Source organism: Monomorium pharaonis, chromosome 5 (genome assembly GCF_013373865.1).
Source record: "Monomorium pharaonis isolate MP-MQ-018 chromosome 5, ASM1337386v2, whole genome shotgun sequence".
Lineage (NCBI taxonomy): Eukaryota > Metazoa > Arthropoda > Insecta > Hymenoptera > Formicidae > Monomorium > Monomorium pharaonis.
In genome coordinates, this window is record NC_050471.1 from 20,605,418 (window position 1) to 20,623,278 (window position 17,861).

At 35.0% G+C, this 17,861-nt stretch overlaps 1 protein-coding gene across 1 annotated transcript in view; it reads right to left on the reverse strand.

Moving 5' to 3' along the window:
* The window catches only part of LOC105834699 (putative epidermal cell surface receptor), a 215,931-nt gene that overhangs the window by 139,651 nt on the left and 58,419 nt on the right, over window positions 1-17,861 (reverse strand). The window contains exons 4-5 of the mRNA XM_036286688.1: window positions 9,587-9,779; window positions 5,829-6,046 (exon numbers count right to left, since the gene is read on the reverse strand). Of these exons, the coding sequence (XP_036142581.1) occupies window positions 5,829-6,046; window positions 9,587-9,779 (411 nt within the window). The remainder of the gene's footprint in view (window positions 1-5,828; window positions 6,047-9,586; window positions 9,780-17,861) is intronic.

Consider the following 17,861-nt stretch of genomic DNA (forward strand, 5'->3'; position numbering starts at 1 on the left):
TTTTTAACTATTATCTTTAATACCTTTTCATATATTGGTAGTTTATTAATAGGCCTATAATCACTTGCCCTCTTAAGTTTTTCTACTTTTGGTATTGGAATTATCGTGGATGTTTTCCACTCTTTTAAAAAACAACCCTCACTCAATTACTTATTTATTATATTACAATATTCTTCTCCTATGACACACAACACCGTTTTTAATATATCGCTAGTTATTTCTTCTTGTGTATCTTTTTTTTGGTCATTCCCTAGTGATTACTTTTAACTATTCTGTCGTAATTAACTCAAATTTTTCCAACTCTCCATTCTTTTCAACGCAATAAATAGTTTTTTTGTTTGTGCTCGTTGTATGATTCCTATCTGTAGATTTTATTATGTCTTTAATACCCTGTATATAATATAAGTTAAATTTATGATCTATACCGCACTCTATATTATTGTCTAATATCTTAAAATCTATATTTTCTTTCGCGCTTATTGGTCCTTCTCTAATAATTTCTTTTAGTGTTTTCCACATAGTTGTGGGATTGTTACTATTATGATCAATCATGCTTTTATAGTATTTGTTTTCTTTGTTCTAATTAAATTAACTACTGCATTTCTTTCAATTTTAAATTGTTGCCAGTTTTGTTCCGTGCTATCGTACAGTGCTTTTCTATATGCCTCATCTTTTTTAGTCGCCAACTCTTCTATTTCCTTCGAATACCATTTTTTTCCTTCCCATATTTGTGGTATTCTAAAAATTTTCTTAGGTGCCGAAATATCAGTTATTGATTAATTTCCTTAGTTTTTCATTAATATCTAAATCATATCCTTTTTCTAGGTTACTTTCCACTAGCTTAACAAATTTATCCGCGTTATATCTATTATAATCCTGAATTCTTTATATTTACTTATAATCTTGTTGGTATTTATCACGACTTTTATTCACGCATGATCCGTTATCTTAGAGTTAGGCCCGATTGCGCACATAAGCGATTGGACACAGTAGTATTTCCCGATTGGACACAGACCCGATTGGACACGGACCCGATTGGACACGGACTCAATTGGACACAGACCCAATTGTACACAGACCCGATTGCATACGGACCCGATTGCACACCGACCCGATTGCACACGGACCCGATTGCACACCGACCCGATTGCGCACCGACCCGTTTGCACACGATACGATTCCGCATCGCAGAATAATGCAAAAACAACCTGTGGATAGCACAGAAAATTTAGAATAAATTTTTATAAATATTTTACGAATTTATTTTTAAAAAACATTTTTTAAATTATATAATCGTTTTCATAAATTATTTAAAAATTATTATTAACAATATATAAAATATATTTTTAAAATGTACTAAAAAATATTCATGGTATATAAGCTCGAAATATTTTTGTATTTTTGTATAATAGCATAAATATTTATTTTTAATATTTTCATAAATATTTATCATAATTATTTTATACTTGGCAAACTCAGACATAAAAATACGTACAAAATATTTATTATAATATTTTTCTTTCTTGTACATATTTTATAGTGGCAAACCTATGTGGTGCAGAAAACGCTTTGTGCACACACACACACACACACACACACACACACACACACACACACACACACACACACACACACACACACACACACACACACACACACACACACACACACACACACACACACACACACGGGAGGGGTTCAAGGGGGGCCTCGCCCCCCTCCCGCACTTACCCCGTCCAAGTCGCTAACCCATGTACTATCTGAAATGCGGAATCGTATCGTGTGCAATCGGGTCCGTGTGCAAACGGGTCGGTGCGCAATCGGGTCCGTGTGCAATCGGGTCGGTGCGCAATCGTATCGTGTGCAATCGGGTCGGTGCGCAATCGGGTCCGTGTGCAAACGGGTCGGTGTGCAATCGGGTCCGTGTCCAATCGGGTTGTGTCCAATTGGGTCTGTGTTCAATCGAGTCCGTGTCCAATCGGGACTGTGTCCGATCGGGACGGTGTGCAATCGAGACTGTGTCCAATCAAGTCCGTGTCCAATCGGGTCTGTGTCCAATCGAATCTGTGTCCAATTGGGTCCGTGTGCAAACGGGTCGTGTGCAATCGGGTCGTGTGTAATCGGGTCGGTGCGCAATCGGGTCCGTGTGCAAACGGGTCGGTGCGCAATCGGGTCCGTGTGCAATCGGGTCCGTGTGCAAACGGGTCGGTGCGCAATCGGGTCCGTGTGCAATCGGGTCCGTGTGCAAACGGATCGTGTGCAATCGAGTCGGTGCGCAATCGCTTTCGTGTGCAAACGGGTCGGTGCGCAATCGGGTCCGTGTGCAATCGGGTCGGTGTGCAATCGGGTCCGTGTGCAATCGGGTCTGTGTCCAATCGGGTCTGTGTCCAATCGGGTCTGTGTCCAATTGAGTCCGTGTCCAATCAAGTCCGTGTCCAATCGGGTCTGTGTCCAATCGGGAAATACTACTGTGTCCAATTGTTTATGTGCGCAATCGGGACAGTCCTTTGAACACAGGACATTTTCTCCAGCCTATATTCAACTTTTCTTTTTTAAACATTAATTCATGTGTTACTTTATCTACTTCAATTATTATAGATCTACCTTCTTTTCCTTTCCTTTTAGGCTGACTATCATCCATATTTTTTCTTATCGGGATTTTTTTAACTATGCTTATACGAGATTCACCAATATTATTCTGTTTCTTGATTGTATCTATTAGTTCATCGTCCTCCAACTTTATTTCTTCTTCGCTAATATTAACAATTTTTATTTTCGGCTTTTTTTGTAGTGATTCTGTAATATTATAATTGTCATCTAGCTTAGACTACATCTTTTAATTTACTTATTTCTTCCCCGGTCTCACAGCCTAGAATTACTGTTCCTTCTCTTCCTTTTTGTATCTTTGTTATCCCCATTGGCATATTTTTAATATCAACCTTTCCTTTTATTATTTTTTTAGTGCTCTCACTTTCTTGCTGAATCTTCGGTTTAATGATTATGATGTTTTCCTTCTTTTTCTTCGTAGGCTCACTGTAACTGCCGCGCATATTTTCTGCTGACGCCTGCATTTCTCCTTGTATTACTTTTCATAAGTCTTCCATTTCCTGTTTAATAGCTTTGTTTCCTCTTGCACTGTCTCCTTAATCAGCATTTTTATTTCTCGTTTGCATGTTATTTCATCTTTCATCTTTTTCATGGTTTTTACTAGCCAATCAATTTTCGTATCCATGCCCACGTCGACATCTATCGCTCTGCTTCCGCCACTTCCTGTCGATCCTGTAGAACTTAGTCTTTCTCTTCCATTTCCCGTCTGTATTGGTGTTTTTTTCACATTCATATTTTTTTTACTGTCAACTGTAAACTTCTCATATGGGCCAGGACATGACGCATATTCTCGATTTCTGTCGTACACTTTATGTTTACTTGCACATCCTGGATGAAAAAGAAGTTTAACACATGACTTACATGTCACGACCTGACTTTTTATTGCCTTTTTACATGCAGCACATCTATATTTATTGTCCATATTGGTAGGTATCGGCTGACGCCGATTCTATCGATACGGACGCCCACTCACGCACGTAACTGTAATTAAAATACACGTCACTATCAATGTTTACCTGTCGCGATATGTATGACCCGCATGGAAAATACACTGATTTTCCAATAGATCCACACACTTTCGTTAGAGAACTTTGGTCCTATTTGGTCCTTACGTGTATTCTTACAGCCACGACACCCTTTTATAATTTTCTTTCACTTCTTGATCACTTTAAATGCACTGCATTCGCGGAGCGATCTTCAACATGTCTATCTCGCAGCACAGAGAGAGAGAGAGAGACTAATATATATGTTTATTAATGTCCTAGATAACTATGGGGCAAAAGACAAAATAAGAACAAGACAACTAAATTAAAACAAAAACAGGAAAATGAATAATTAATCTAACACACGAGAGTACAATAAAAATGCTAACTTAACATTACAGGAATGACTAGATACTAAACAGAACACACTAGACTAGTAATAGATGAGATCTGGAATAGAATTTACAATAGAAGTATAATAAAGAGTAATAATAAACATAAATAAAACTAGAACTAAAAGTAAGAAATGATACTTAACAGCACTTGAAATTAGTAGGAAGATGGAGTAATTAAAATGTACTAGTACGTTTGCATGTTAGCAAATGATCGAATAACCGCTGCTTGAAAGAAGACTCATAAGTAATAGTAGGGGGAAGAGTGTGCTAAAAGTAGATACCAGAGAAATGAAAAGAATTTTAGAAAGAGACAGTACGATGAAGCGGAATTTGAAAACAAGCGGAAGACGGTAGGCGGGTCGAAGAATAAATGGCGGAATCGTTCTCAACAAACAGTTCACTGAGGTAAGGAACAGCATTACTCTGACAAATGCGAAACATGTATACCACAAACCAAGGAAATAGAGCTGGCGATTTTTAACCGATAGCCATCCAAGTCGGTGACGATACGGGATAATGTAAACGTCACGTTTGGGGTCAAAGATAAATCTGATAGCACAGTTAATGAGCTTTGTAACTAGTTCATCATTAAGTATCATTAAGTTATCTAGTTTATCATTAAGTAATGATAAACTAGACAACAGTAATTTAAGTACGGAAATATCAGGGTTTTCACCAGTTTGCACCTTAATAGTTGAGGGAGGGGGAGAGAGAGAGGGGGGGGGAGTTGAACCAGTAGAGATCAAGTGGGCTCTTTTTCCTTTTCGAGGTGCACTGTGCATGTTCAAATCCCCTTGTACAATATCTACAAAACAAGGATAGCTAGCTTAATTTTCTCTCTCTCTCTCTCTCTCTCTCTCTCTCTCTCTCTCTCTCTCTCTCTCTCTCTCTCTCTCTCTCTCTCTCTCTCTCTGTCTAGTACAAACATTATGTACAAGACCTAGATTGTTTTATCTTATATTGTTATATGATGTTGAAGCGCTGATATTAATTGTTGTTGTCATTATTATTGTTGTGCATTGATTAGTTAATTAGTTAATGCTGATTTCTTTATATATTATATATCTTAGTTTGTGGTGCAGCGCTTGAGGGCACTTGTCCTAGAGCGCTCTATAAATAAATTTTATCTATCTTTCTTTCGGTAAGCAGTTTCGATGCCGTAGCGCGCGTTCTTGTATCATTTGAGTTCAATGTGCGACACAACAATCGGCAGTAAAAAGCTTCAAAACACTTTCTCAAAATTAAATTTGTCAAGTTGTATGTTATTTGTCAAATACTATGAAGCTATTTAACCTTTATTTTAAGATGAGTGAGTGAATGAGCGAGCGAGCAAGTGAGAGAGTGTGTGAGTATGTGTGAGTGAGCGAATAAGCGTGCGTACGTGCGTGCGTACGTGCGTGCGTATGTGCGTATGTGCGTCGTGCAAAAGAGGACCATGTGTAATATTGCGTGTAGTTTATCGCAGTATGAAACGTAACTACTACGTATTTACATAATCGCCCACGTCGGACGGTAAGTTGTGCCGCCCCTGCCCATCTCCTGTACTCATCTCGTAATTCGCTAACTATATTTTTATAATTCAATAAGTAGATTTCAAAAAAAATTTTCGTAGATAGACAATCGTCTTAGAATTAATTAAAGAATACGTTTTTTAAGGAACACTTAAGTTGTTCTGAATCATCCTGTATATTATATGTATATAAAGAGGCTTAAATGGTATAATGATAAAAGCGGTCATAAAGCGTGAAATTTTAAGTCGATTTGCAATTCGAAATTATCCATTTAATTACTTTTCATACTTATACGATTTCAATAAATTTTTCTATCAATAAGTTTCATCTACCTTTATCGGGATTCAGTTGTCTCCATACATGATTGTTGTGCGAAATTTCTACGGTAACTTCTTGAGGATTCTTTGCAATTAATTTTAATTTAATCGCCGTCGAGTTCAGTACCTTGACGTCTATTAAATGTGCACTCAAATCGGTTGAATTCTCCAATTTGATCTCATGATCGCCCAAAGTAACGTCGCAGAGTGTTACCGTGCAGCATTTCTTATCTCTAAAATGATTAGGTTTACTTTATGTAATTTTTTACTTTATATTATAAATTAAGGTATCTGTATCCAATATGGTCTATTTAAGATTTGGACATATTTCTAATTTTTTTAAGAATACGAAATTGAAAAATAAGGGTCAAATTTAAAATAAAAACATTTCTGACACAAAAAATATATAAAATATTTTCAATTACACAGGCACACACAAAAAAAAGTGGTTGGTCCGGCGGACTAAACTAGTCAATCCTTATGTATTTTGACCCGCTGAATCCGAATCTAAGGTCAGAATTGCAAAGTTAGCATTTTTTCCTAACCTCAAAAAAAATTTTTTTTAGGTTAGGAAATGCGAGCTAACTTTGCAATTCTGACCTTGGATTTGGATTCAGCGGGTCAAAATACATAAGGATTGACTAGTCTGGCCCACCGGACCAATATTTAAAAAAAAATTTTTTTTGATGTTAGAAAATGCGAGCTAACTTTGCAATTCTGACCTTAGATTCGGATTCAGCGAGTCGAAATACATAAGGATTGACTAGTCTAGTCCGCCGGACCAACCACTTTTTTTTTTGTGCCTGTGTTATTTATATAAATGTAGTAAAGATTTTAAAAAAAGGTAGCACTTGAGCCATGTTGATTACATATCGTCACTTCTGAATAAAAGGGCGTTAACTTGGAAGCCAATTTAAAAAAGCGTTAATTCGGAACCCGATTGAAAAGTGCGTTAACTTGAAAGCCGGTTGGAAAAGGTGTTAACTGGGAAATCGGTTGAAAAAGGCATTAATTCGGACGCTCAAATTTTTTGCATTATTTTAGTTGGCAGCACTGTCGAAATAATTTTGGTGCTCTACCTGTATGTACATATTAATTTTTCGTTATTGGGGATCCTAAAGTGCCCATCAAACTTGATCAGGGTCGATATTGTAGTCATTCGTGACTACATATTTTTTATAGATTCGGAAATTCTTTTTCAGAATTAAAGTACACGTATTAATATCATTATATGAAATGGATTTTATATCGAGAATAAACAAAATGTTTTTCAGCGTGCTCTTTTTCTAACCTGAAATATGAAAAAATTTGCAGTTATAAAAATTTATTAAAACTAATCTTTTTTCTAGACTTTTAATTTTTTAATCGTATATGTTATCCCTAAAGAAGTTCTACGATTCTATTTTGTACATATATATCGCAAATTTTGTATACTAAGCAAATATTGTCCTCAAATGACAGTTGTACGTACCAAAAATGAATTACTTTTTCGTTTCTTACGAAATCAATCGTATTTCATTAGATTTTGGTGCGTACTTTAATTCTGTAAAAGAGTTTCGCGATTCTATAAAGCCAATTAAAAAATTAGTTAAAATAAAAAATGTCGGTAAAACAGACGATTTTAGGATCCCTTTATTTCGACAGTGCTCTGCCAACTTAAATTGAAGCAAAAAACTTGAGCGCCTGAGTTAACGCCTTTTTCAACCGGCTTATTAGTTGACGTCTATTCCAATCGGTTTTCAAGTTAACGTCTTTTTATTCGGAAGCGACGATATGTACCCAATATAGCCCAACTATGTATTTTTCTCTTTTTTGTAAATATTTTTGTAAATAAATGATCAACATGTTTAATTAAGCATTTATTAACATACTTATAAAACAATCACACATACAGCTATAAAACTGTGTTTATTTATTACGAGAGGCGTTATCTTAACTTTTACCTGTCAAAAAGCTCTTATTGGAAAAAAAACAAAAAATACTAATCGAAAGTTAAACGCTAAATAAAGAATCATAACTTTCGCATATTAATCCACTACCGCCCAACCGTCCATTTTTGGATATTTGCGTATCTTGGTTACACCTCACGACAAAAAATCCTATAAATACATTTCTAATAGTAAAAAGGGTTGCTCTTTCTATTTCTGACATTAGTTTTAAGGCACAATCCCTGGAAAAATCAATCAGACGGCTCCAATAAAGGTGAAAGTAAATCGACTGTTTTCTCAATATTGCAATCGTAATTCTTGTTTACAAAATATTTTTTTAGTCTAAAAAACTACAAGATGACGTCATGAAACATTTTTTACATTTTCACCCCTCTTTACCCCCACCCTTAATCCTTTGGTGATTCCACTCCCAAATAAAGGATGATGATGGAATTCGAATTCAAATCCGAAACGAGCATTTCCGAAAACCTCGAGAGAATGGAAACGGGATAATTTTGTTTTTTTCCGATACTTCAACCTCCATCTTCTAAATAAGTATAGTACCGGAAAAATAACAAAATTGTTCCGTTTTTATTCTCGAGGTTTTCGAAAATGCTCGTTTCGGATTTCAATTCAAATTCCATCTTCATCCTTTGTTTGGGAGTGGAATCACAAAAAGATTAGGAGTGGGGGGTGAAAAAGTGTGAAAATGTAAAAAATGTTTCATGACACGTCATTTTGTAGTTTTTTAGAGTAAAAAAAAATTGCGAGTACTTTCAAATTCACTTTTACAATGATTGTATCAAGAATCACATTCAAGAAGCTAAACAAGTACGTTGAAAAAACAAGTACTAAGATAAAAATGTTATTTCTGATCTATTATATGTAAGAAAATTTTCTATGACGGAAACTCAGTCTGTGCCTGCTAATAATAAATTCAACTTTTTCTCCATTTTACCTCCCTCTTTCCCAACCCTCATTGATATACCGAAAAAAAAAAAACGACAAAAATTCCATAGAAAGTCTTAACTCCTTAAAAACTACAAGATGACATCATGAAACATTTTTCAGATTTTTATCACAAAAGGATTATAGGTGAGGGTGAACAGGAGTGAAAATGTAAAAAATGTTTCATGACGTCATCTTGTAGTTTTTTAGACTCAAAAAATTTCTGTCAACAAAAATTACGATTGCAATATTGAGAAAACAGTCGATTCACTTCCACCATTATTAGAACCGCCATATAGATTTTTTCGGAGATTGTGCATTAAAACTAATATTAAAAATGAAAAAAGCAACCTTTCTTACCATTAGAAATGTATTTATGGGATTTTTTTTCTCGAGAAATGTGGCTAAGATACGCAAGTGTGCAAAACTGGACGGTTGGGCGGTAATGGGTTAATAAGCTATATTGTGTTTCTAATAGTGTCTCTGGCCATAATGGTTTCACAAAGAAAAGAATTTTTTAAATTATAAACAAGATGTTGTAATAAAAAAAAGTAAAGTAAATATATAGTGTTAAAAAGCAGAAATAAAAAGCTACAATAATATGAATTACGAATGTTTATAATTGTTACGTGATATTTATACAATATAAAAACTTACCTCTGAAATTTTAGATTCAGAGGAACACAATTTGAATAAAATTGATTACAAGTCATAGAAAGCAGATATTAACCAGTTAACTGGCATAAATCCATCGTATCGACTTCTTAAGCGATATATTGACGTTATCTGTGAAATTTGTAACTATGTATTTAAAAATGGGGGGAGCTTAATTGGATGCAGGTACCTTACATGAATTTGCGGCTAAATTTTCAAGCTAATTTCTATTAAAATTCATACCCGGGATCAGCCAAAACGACGCAGCGATCATGCAGATTTGTTATAATTTCATTCGGTGGGCATCTGGGTTGACACTTTAAGTTACCGCCAGTCTCACAGATACATATCTTAGAGCAGCCGTCTTCAATACGTTGTCCTTTAGCTACTGTTATGTTGCCAAATGTGCACGACTCCTCTGATTTAATAGCTGTATCTAGTATACAGAGTGTCACATTTTAAAGGTTGCATGGAAATATTTCTTTTGGAAAGCATTTTCAAAAAAAATATTTTAAACAAAAATGTAGGATGTAAAGGGATTCATTTACTGATACTAAATTTTAACCTTGGACGTTGCCAAGGACAAGGCAGAGTCACTTTAAGTTTTTTTAAACGGAACCTTTTATTTTTTATTGCAGATTCTTGTAGCTTATCTCGAAACCTTTTTAAAATGTTATAATTCTATACACCAGGGATTATTTATTTTGAAATTATGAAGCTTTTATTAAAATTACTAGCGTATAAAGATAAAATATTGTTTACTTTGTACATATATGATATGTACATAACATGTATGTATATACATATTATATATATACATATATACCTATTACATACATATTACACGCACGCGCGCGTGCGCGCGCGCACACACACACACACACACACACACACACACACACACGGCTATCTATCACAGTAATATGTATATTTGATTTTTCCATATAAAGTACGCTTACCATTTTGTCGCTTTCAAATAAAAGGGCGTTACCTCAGAATTCATTTGAAAAGGGCGTTAACTCGGAAGCCGGTTGAAAAGGGCGTTAACTCGAAAGCCGGTTGAAAATGGCGTTAACTCGTTAAGCCGATTGGTTTTAATTCGCCTGCTAAAACTTTTCGCTTCAACTTAAGTTGGCAGCACTGCCGAAATTGTTTTAGTACTTGATTTAAACATATTGAAATAAAAATTATATAAGTATGCATATATAAGTAGAGATATCTCACGCCTTCTTTAATCTGAGTACATTTTTCTAAATGTCAAGTTACCTAAGTATAGCGTTAATTTTATAACCCATACGAATCGCAAGTCAAACATTCAGTTGCACGTAGCAGCTCGCTGAAAAGATAACTTTTTTATATAATACTACTAAATTAATATTACTTAATTGTAACAAGTACAAACTGTACAATGTTACAAGAATATTTAGTTTTGACAGACGCAATATCTAATATATTTATAGTCATCAATGCACCCAAATGCTTCTTTACTTAAAAATTTTTCCTTTATAGCTACTTATATAAAAATATAAAATAAAAATTTATCAAAACAAAAAGTATTTTTTAAACAATGTTTATATTGATTATTACATTGCGTTCTTTAAATCAATTGATAAATTAGTATTTGTTCTTAAAAATTTGCTATTTATAAAATGAAATTTATACTTTTAAATTTACAATTTAAAATAAATTAGAAATAAAAAATTTATCAAATATTACAGTACTTTTGTCTACAATATTTGGTACATTTTTTTTGTTTCAAATTTACCAAAATATAAATTTTATTATATAAAACATATCAATCAGTTGTAAATCGCCTAATAACGGTCTACATCGGATCTTAGTGATGGATATAATTCTTTTTTATTAAATTTAATTTTCTTAGCTTTATTTTAAACTGCGCGCCAACAGGATTTGTCAGACTTAAGACACAATAACTAAGCTAAATTTCGATGCTCAAGCACATCTTACAATCCCCCCTTGAGCATCGAAATTTAGCTTAGTTACTGTGTCTTAAGTCTGACAAATCCTGTTGGCGCGCAGTTTAAAATAAAGCTAAGAAAATTAAATTTAATAAAAAAGAATTATATCCATCACTAAGATCCGATGTAGACCGTTATTAGGCGATTTACAACTCATTGATATGTTTTATATAATAAAATTTATATTTTGGTAAAGAAACAAAAAAACTGTACCAAATATTGTAGATAGAAGTAAGATCCGATGTAGACCGTTAGGCGATGTATAACTCATTGATATATTTAATATATCACGGTCGAAATAGTGTACTAATATTGTTTTATTATATAAATTGAGAAAAATTTCTGAGAACTTCTGTCACAGGAGAGTAGTCTGTAAGGTCACTGCAGTGTCAAAACGTAAACAAAACATGCGATAGTAAAAAATCAAAGTTTGTTGGCAGTGCTGTCAACTTAAATTGAAGCGACAAATTTTAGCTGGCGAATTAAAACCTTTTTCAACCGGAATTTGAGTTAACGCCCTTTTCAACCGGCTTCCAAGTTAATGCCCTTTTCAAACGGTTTCTGATGTAACGCTTTTTTATTCGGAAACGATGATTTTTTAACCATATTTATAACGTAATGTAGTGGGTACAACAATAATTGGATCAAGACCCACATAGAAACGAAACCTCTAATGGACGTTGTTCGCGCGTGCGTAGAGTAAACGCGATCGCACGGGGAGAATTGCCGGGATCCGTCCCGATAGAGACGCGAAGTGAGTGGGCAGGAATGCGGAGGTTCACGGGAGGTGATAGGAATAAGGAGAAAGCGTAAATATCACTCACACTGAATTATTTATTCCACAAACGAACGCTCGAAGCGAGGGGCAAACCGTATCTTTTACACTGTGTCGGATATCTTGATACGCCCTGATATTGCGCTGCCTAATCGACGCGGAAATCTTGCAGAGCCTCGAGATCGAGGTCCTCGCGAATCCGGAAATCTTGCGCGCGATCCGAAGGAGATCTTGTGCGCGAGGCAGAGGACGTTCGCGGGAAAGATACGGTCACCTGCGCACGGACGTAACACACTTACAACATTCACGCGGATATTAAAATTAAGAATTGCGTGGTCGGAGCGGATTAATTAATAATGCACTCGCACTAACACGGCGCGAGTGATAGGGAAGAGCGGAAGTGAATCCCCGCAGCTAGGATCGGCGGAAGACGGGAGAGATCTGTTGGACGATCTGATTTCGGTGCCGGGCTGCGAGAGATTGAAGAATTATGCATCGTAAAACAATTACGATCGGAGGCTAGAAAAGGGGCGGTAGGGAACCGATATCGAGACTTATTTGGGCATGGATTTGGACGTGCCCTTTTTTGGGCATGTTTATTTGCATAGCGACCGAGATGCATAGTTACCGGTGCTGATAGCAAACGAAAATCGCGCGTGTGAGGAGCTAGTGACAGCGCCGCGCGACTCGGTGCATCGAAGAAATGAACTATCAGAAGCTCGATGGCTGTCAGGAGCCCTCACTACTCGCGGATAAAACAGAGCAAATAAAAGGACAATGTCAAAACTTTAAAATAATTGTTATAGTCTCGAACAGACGTCTATTGAACGTCTGTCGCTTTAAAAAAAATATTTCGAGTATTAATCCTTTTGTTTTAGTGTAACTTGAAAAGCTTGAATATGACTTTGAAATGATGTAATTGAACTTAATGTTTGATGTAATGCGTACATGCATTTAACGTGAAAAGTGTATTTGTTCAGGGTTATGAACGACTTGCGAGTGTTGCAAGTCTAAATCCCATTGAAAATTCTTTCGAATGTTATGTGGTTATACTTTTATTTTATACTTATTAACTAATATATTGTTTGTTATAATAGTTTTATAATACTCTTGTACAATGCGCCATGTCGCAAGAGCTGAAATTTGTTTTACATTGTTGTATACTTCTTTCGTCTGTCACTGACGTAGAATTTTCCTCAAAATAAGATAGGTGGGTACGCCAGCCAGGTTGGAACCAAAGAGGGCGGAACAACTCAAGGTAAGATAGTTTTTAAAGAAAAAAGTCCACTTGGTTAAGATTTAATGGGTTATGTGCAATCAGTAATCCTAAAAATATCGATTTTCTGAAAAGTATTTTTTTTAAGTAGAACATTTTAAAATTGTTCTCTTAAAATTTTAAATTGATGGGGAGAAAATTCGCAGAAATACAGACTTAAGAGTTTCCGCCCATTCCCGCTTTCGCGCGCGCGTACCCAGGAAAAAGCCATGAAACCAATTTATTTTGATTTCTAAAAATGTCTTATTAGAGAAATGTGTCGGCAGCTTTATTTAAAACAACAATGAGATTTGTAATCAGCTTAAATAGAAGATCAGCCCGAAAATAGTTCTCCTAGTGGCGCATCTCTATAGTGGAAACTGTTACATATATCGTCGTCTGTACTTTTAATGAAGGAACATTTTTACTATCGATTTTGAATACTATGGGAATGACCCTCGACCGAAATGCTCATCGATTATGCTGGGAGGAAGATGAATCGCGCGTAAGCCTAGTCGAGAAGAAAGCGCAACAATGCACTCGTGAGGCAAGAACTTTCCGTGCACAACAGCAAATCAATATCCTGGACATTGCAATTGCAGCTGAGGATTTACTTTATGGCCCTGGAATAGATGACTGACGTGTAAGTTCAAAAAAAATGTTTATCTATGTTTTACAAGTACTTGAAACTTTAAACGTGTTTTTCTTGAAACAGGATTTTTCAAGTTAGTGACCATGAATACTCAAAATCTTGCACCAATCCAAGTAAAATTTTGTATACTTGTTTTAGATGATAATAACTAGTGCTTGATCGTGGGTTTTTAATTTTTTTCAATTCCAACCAATTTGGCAGATAAAAATAATTACGATTTTTAAACGAAAATCGACATTTTAACTTTAAACACACACTCTTACAAAAAATTTAAAATTCTATCTTATAAAATTCTTTGATTAAGCACAAGATATATTCATCAACTAACAAAATTATTTTGATTTTTTGATTCAGATAAGCCTAGGAGGAGCTAGAATGGTCACCGCAAAACGACTTTCTTTTCACTTTTCTTTACGGAGTTGTAACTTCATGACTTATAGTTTTTCACACAATACTTATTGTTTTTCAACAAAAAATTAGAAGGTATTATTTAAGAGTTACTTTTTTAGGTGCAAAAACTTTTGTAATAATAAATCAATTCAGTTTTCCTCCAAAATTCTCAAAGAATCGCTTTTTTCCGGCCTTCTGACTGCACATAATCCCTTAATTCTTGAGTTGTATTGCTTGTTGCTTACATCGTGTTTCTTACATCAGCCTGTTGCGGATCGGATGACTTTTTCTCGCTTCCTCGCAATAAGCTACTGTTAGCCTTGACACATATTGTAATTTCCGCTCTCGGCCATTGCGTTTATATCGCGCTTATATCGGCTGATTGTAGGGTAATTTTAGGAGGTCAGTGACTGAGTGCGTTGCGCGGCTTCCGCGAAGCTAAGCATTTCAACATCAAAATGTCATTAGTTCGCGGTTTATTGTTGTAATGTTATGGAATTGTTTCCGGGCTGTTTTACAAGCTCACGGAAGTTTTTCGGGACTTCCGTGATCTCAATAAATTTTGAGACGTTTCGAAAGATATGTCTTTTGACAACGTTGCTTGCGCGGTTGCAGTACAGACTGCAACAATAAATATTTTTGATATTTTTGCTACTATATACAAAATATTGATATTTTAAACTTAAAATTTTCACGGCCATTGACGTTGCTTCTAATAGAAATAGTGGGGTGCCTTTCGACAGAAAATATCAAAATCTGCGGAATAATTAAAAATAGCATGAATTTAAATAAAATCTTTTGCGTTATCTTCTAATTAATATATTAGAATCAAAGTCTATATCTTAAAAATGTACAATTTATTAAAATTTTTCAAAAATTTTGAAAAAAGTGTTTTTTCATAATTTTACGTAAATATTTCAATATCTCGAAAAGTTATTAAAATTCAGCGCTGAAAATATGTATCTTTATGTTTTTGGGATAGTTAAAAACAAATTTGATATTATTTTTTCAAAATTTAAAATGGCGGAAATAGAATGGCGGTTGCAAGAATGAAAATTGTTTTCTTGACAATATTAAATTGTAAAATAATTAAATTGTAAAATATTTTTCGTAATCGTATAAGGTAATTATAGTTTAATGTTATTAATAAATATAACAACAAACATACTGTATAATTTTTTATACACATTTATAAACATTTATAAAATCGGAAAATTTATACTATCGAAACTTTCACTTTAAGTCAAAAGAACATTTTAGGCGTAAAAAATTTTTTTTATTTGTTTATAACAAATTTGTTTAAACACATGATAAAAATCGACTTTTTAAGAAAAACTAATAGCGCCATTTAATTGTACGGCAAAAAATACATGGAAATCATATATTACGCTGCCAAAAATTAATTTCATGTCATATTTATGAAATTTTTGTTAAATGTGTTATAATTTAAAAAAATTCTAATTAAGGTATATTTTACAAAAGTAGATCTTTATGTACAACCTCTAAGTGTTTGAATTGCAAAAAAACTTTTTTGATTAATTATAGATGTTTATAATAACGCTTATTTTGTCTTTGTACCAAGTGAAAAAAAAATTTACTATTATTAACCAACTAACTTTTATTTTTACTAAAATATAGTACCATCATAAAGTACACATTCTAAGCTTTGAAAAGCATACTTATAAAAGTACTTTATGATTTATCTTACAATACAAGGGAACCTCGCGAACTCGAAAATTCTGATTTTAATGAAACTTGGCATAAATGTAGAGGGGGTAAATACATGAATTTTGAAATTTGTAGTTGGTGCTTATTTACGGTTTGAAGGGGTGAAACTACTCTTCAAAGTTGAGACATTTTTGCGTTTTCTCGATATATCTAGCAAACTAAACAAAATATAAAAAAATGTTTCATACAAAAGTTTTACAGTATAAATACCTTTATCTAACTATGCTATTTATTAAAAAAAAAAATTTTTTTTTTTTTTTTTTTTTTTTGAAGAAAAATTTGCGGCTTTGTCCGGGTGAGAACGCTTCACCGCGGCACCCGTGGGACCAAAATGGAAACTAAAAACAAAACTAAAGAAACTTACAATGAAGCGCTCGAAGGGCTAGAGACAAGGGGAAATACAAAAAAGTAACAAAAAATAAGTATTGCACTATCTACAAAAACCATGGCTTTGTAGGGACGGAATTAGAAAACTAAGCAGTTGTGAAATCTATTATTCCAACAGGAAGAAACTGAAAACCTGCATTATCGTAAACGGAATCAAGGCTTCTCTCTTAACAAAGTTCAGCAATGAGGATCTTATATCCATATTGTTAAACGTCAAAAAAACAGAATGGGGGACCTGGACCTTGTCGTGGGATTTGTTTATATGCCTTGCCCTACGATTCGGTTGAGCCACCACCGCAGGGCAAGGTAAAGCGACTCGTTGCCTTTGCAAAGGAAAGAGGACTGGAGCTGCTCCTGAGATGCTAACTCCCACCATTTGGTATGGGGCAGCACAGATAACAACTCAAGGGGCGAAAGCCTTCTCGAATTTGTAACAGGCAGCGGACTACATATCTTCAACAGGGGCAAAGAATCTACCTTTAAGGACTCAAGAAAATAGGAGAAAATCGACATCACAATAAGTTTCGGGGAGCTGATGGATCTGGTGAAAGATTGGAGGGTCTCAAGTGAGCCCTCAGAGTCGGATCACAGACAGATCCATTACACCCTAGGAGGAATCGACACGAAAACAATCTGGGTCAGAAATCCCAGACACACAAATTGGGATACTTTCAAAGCGGACCTAGAGAAACATCTTCGAAGAACCCCAAAATGATTTCATAATATAGAAGAGTTGGATTTGGAAGCGTCATTTGTAAGCGAGGCGATAAGGGGCTCCTCCGAACTCAACTGCAAACTTAAGCAAAAGAGGACTAAAGTTTAGACCATGATGAAGCGCAGAGTTCAACAAGCTCAGAGCAGAAACTAGGCGATTCTTCAGATTTTAAACCCAGAAGGGTTATAAACATAGAGGCGTGGGACTCATACAAAGAATCCCAACGACTCTATAAAAAAGAAATCGCGAAAGCAAAAACGATTAGCTGGAGAAGCTTCTGTAAAAGTGTAGAAGGCACGCCAGAGGCAGCCAGACTGCATAAAATCCTTAGTATTAAAAAGGTTACCGGCTGGAGCTGTTTAAAAATTCCTGACGGCACCTATATAAAATCGTGCGAGGAGACTGAATCACCTTGTGGAAAGTTTCCCGGAATTCGGAGATGTCTCCACGAAAAAACAAGCGGTACCAAGACTCAAAAGACTTAAAGCCTAGAATCTGGCCGCAAAAATCATACAACCTAAGAGGGTAGAATGGGCTATCAAGACCTTCAAATCCTACAAGGCACCCACACCAGATGGCATATTTTCGGTTCGAGTGGCTTTATTTCGACACAATACAATTGGACACTGTGCAAATG